This window comes from Lipotes vexillifer, unplaced genomic scaffold, assembly GCF_000442215.2.
Source record: "Lipotes vexillifer unplaced genomic scaffold, Lipotes_vexillifer_v1.1 scaffold426, whole genome shotgun sequence".
Taxonomy (NCBI): domain Eukaryota; kingdom Metazoa; phylum Chordata; class Mammalia; order Artiodactyla; family Lipotidae; genus Lipotes; species Lipotes vexillifer.
Genome location: NW_006779491.1, coordinates 1,245,530 through 1,248,786, shown reverse-complemented (window position 1 = coordinate 1,248,786; position 3,257 = coordinate 1,245,530). Strand labels below are relative to the sequence as shown.

Genomic DNA, 3,257 nt, shown 5'->3' with positions numbered 1-3,257 from the left:
AAAAAAAAAAAAAAAAAAAAAAAAAAAAAAATCCTTTGTGCTATCCCTTTCTACACTGGATCCTTGAAAAATGGCCAGTTTAAACTGCGTGGGTCCACCTATATGTGGATTTTTTTTCCCACTAAATTCGTGCTACAGTACTACCGGATCTGAGGTTGGTTGAATCCGCAGATGCAGAATTGCGGATATGGAATTGTGGATACGAAGGGCAGACTGTGAAGTTATACACGGATTTTTAACTGCATGGAGGGTGGGGGCCCCTCATCCTTGCGTTGCTCAAGGGTCAACTGTATTTAGAAAGGGACTAATTATAAAGGTGTGGCAGGGTCTAAAGGAGCTACAAGGGATGGTCCAGGAACCCAGGGTGAACAACAGTGGAGCTGTTGCCACCCTAGGCTGATGGGACAAGGAGAGGCAGAAGTCCTCAGAATCTGGAAGGACAGGGAGTCATGGGGAGTGGGCCTCCTTGAGAGGAGCACTGATCTGTTGAGGGACACAGTTGGCCCAAAGCAGCCTTACAGGAAGGGAGCTGAGGGACATACTCTGATCTCACCCTCTTCCCTCCCTCCAGTCTCCTGTTGAGGCTCCTAATTGGGCAAACACAGCTAGAAGCCAGAGGTTGAAAGAGACCTGTTGACATGTCCCATGTGGGCTGAGCTCTGGGCAAAGTGGGGAATGGTAGAAAGTGGATTTGGGGCTGGGGCAGAATGGGGGGTTGGAGGGAGGACATCCAGCATACGTTTATAAGCACTATTCCTTTTTTCCCCTGTAACTTATTTCTCCCTTTGTATTTTTGGCAAATTATTTCTTATTCTTCATGAGGTTGCTCTGATAGCACTGCTTTCCCTGACTGCCTTGAGCAGAATGAACCATATTTTTCCATACCACTCTGTCCCATGTTTTTAGTTAGCTAGGCACATGGGTTGCATCTTGTTTACCTTTCATTCTCATGTCAGCAGAGTGCTGACATGCAAAAAATGAACCCTGAGTCTCTTGTAATCAATTCCTTTTCCTTTTCCCCCAGGGTGCCCTCAGAAAGAGACTGACATTGCTTTTTTGATTGATGGCTCTGGTAGCATCAACCCGACAGACTTTCAGCGGATGAAGAAATTTGTCTCAACTGTGATGAGTCGACTCCAAAAGTCCAAAACCTTGGTAAGGGTCAGTGGGTAGGTTAGGGAACAGCTTGCATAAGGCTGGCAAATATGTGGCAACCAGGCTGCCAAGTTCCTGTCCTGCTTCTATTAGAGATGTTGCCAACTTGCCAGTTGATCATCGTTTTCTTTCATGATTTGCTTCCTTGCTCTGTCTGGATGTGGCCTCAGCCTTCCTCCAGCCCCCTGTAAAGCAGGCAGACTAATTGATAGGGGTTGGCATGGGACATGAAACCCACATGTCATCTCTGGCTGAGTTCTAGTGCTGGGAAGTGGGAGCTGATGGCCGATCTCTGTCCTGGTGAGGTGGAAGGACTGGGGGCAGGGCAGAATTTGGAGGAATTTGGAGACTAGAGTGTTTCAAGATTTATGAAGAGCTTGCTGAGATGGTTAAGGGGGAGGAGGGACACACCTTCTCCAGTGTAATACAAGGTGCCCGTTCCCAGTTCTCTTTGATGCAGTATTCTGAAGAATTTCAGACTCATTTCACCTTCAACGATTTCAAGAGAAACCCTTCCCCGGAATCGCTGGTGAGGCCAATAATACAGCTGTTGGGGAGGACACACACGGCCACAGCGATCCGCAAAGTTGTGTAAGTTCTTCCCTCTTGTGCTTAGGATGGAAGGAGGAGGTTTTATTTTTCGTTGAGCTTTGCAGGAAGAGGGGAGTTGTTCAGACAGGGCTGGGGTAGAGGGTATTTCCGGTGGAGGGGTGAGTAAATGTGTGGAGGAGGGACTGTGCCTGGTATGGTCATGACATACAAGTCGTGAGTAAAGGTGGGATTAAGAGGGCGGGGAGGGAAGGGAAGGCTAGAGAGAGGCTAGAAGGATCAGTTGAGGCCAGGTCACCAAGGCAACTGAAAAGCCAGTGGATCCATTGAAGGTTTTAGCATGGGGAGACGTACCCATATCTTGTTTTAGAAAGTTCACTCTGATCTCTGTGTGTGTGTGTGTGTCTGTGTAGAGGCAAGGCTGGGGATTGGGACAAAAGTGCAGGATGATACGCTGGAGAACCATTGCCTCACATCAGGAGAGGTTTGATGAAGGCACAATTAAGCTTATTAATTTCTTTTTAATTTAGAAGGAATAATACTCAGTTAAAAAAAATCAATCTATGCCAAAGTATATAACGGCAATGAAAGCTTCCTTTCCCTCCACTCTTTCGCATTCTCCTGCTGCCCTTCCAGATTTGGGGGCAGCTACATCTCAGTGTTTGCCCCAGGAGAACCCAAGTGCCTCCTAGACAGAGCCCAGTTGCATCTGTCACTGCTGATGTTCCTTCCCTAGCATCAAGCGTACCTCTGTCGGCTCGAATTTGACTTTTCCCTCCTCTACCCTGGACAGAAGAGAACTGTTTCACAGCAGAAACGGAGCCCGGGAGAATGCCCTTAAGATGCTGGTTGTCATCACAGATGGAGAAAAGTTTGGCGATCCTTTGGACTACAAGGATGTCATCCCTGAAGCGGATAGAAAGGGGGTCATTCGCTATGTCATTGGGGTAGGAAATGTGGCTCTCCGGCCTGATGCTCCTTTAAATTGGCAAACATCAATAAAATCAAAGTGGGGCAAGGCTCATCTCTGCTAGCTCATATGTTCACAATAGTGAACTATTGTCGTAATAATGCTATGTAACAAACTATCCCAACATTCAATGGCTTAAAACGGTGAGTCTGTGCGTCAGCTGGGCAATTTTTCTGGTCCTAGCTGGACTCCCTCATGCATCTGTAATCAGCTGCAGGTTGGTTGGCAGCTCTGATGCTCTTGGCTGGGCTCTCTCCATTTCTGAGGGTTGCCATCGATATCTGTTTGCCGGGCTGGAACGACCCGGGTAACTTGGCTCTTCTCTTCCCTGTGTCTCACCCTACAGTGGGCTAGCCTGGGTGTGTCCTCATGGTGAAGGCAGAGGAACAAAAGAGCAAGTGGAAATGTTGCAAGCACTTTTTCCAGCCTCTGGTTTTTTTTTTTTTTTACGGTACGCGGGCCTCTCACTGTTGTGGCCTCTCCCGCTGCGAAGCACAGGCTCCGGACGCGCAGGCTCAGCGGCCATGGCTCACGGGCCCAGCCGCTCCGCGGCACGTGGGATCTTCCCGGACCGGGGCACGAA

General features: G+C 48.6%; 1 protein-coding gene across 1 annotated transcript in view; it reads left to right on the top strand.

The window, feature by feature from the left end:
* The window catches only part of ITGAM (integrin subunit alpha M), a 37,432-nt gene that overhangs the window by 9,126 nt on the left and 25,049 nt on the right, over positions 1-3,257 (top strand). Inside the window, exons 6-8 of the mRNA XM_007452677.1 lie at positions 1,025-1,155; positions 1,601-1,746; positions 2,498-2,651. Coding sequence (XP_007452739.1) covers positions 1,025-1,155; positions 1,601-1,746; positions 2,498-2,651 — 431 coding nt within the window. The remainder of the gene's footprint in view (positions 1-1,024; positions 1,156-1,600; positions 1,747-2,497; positions 2,652-3,257) is intronic.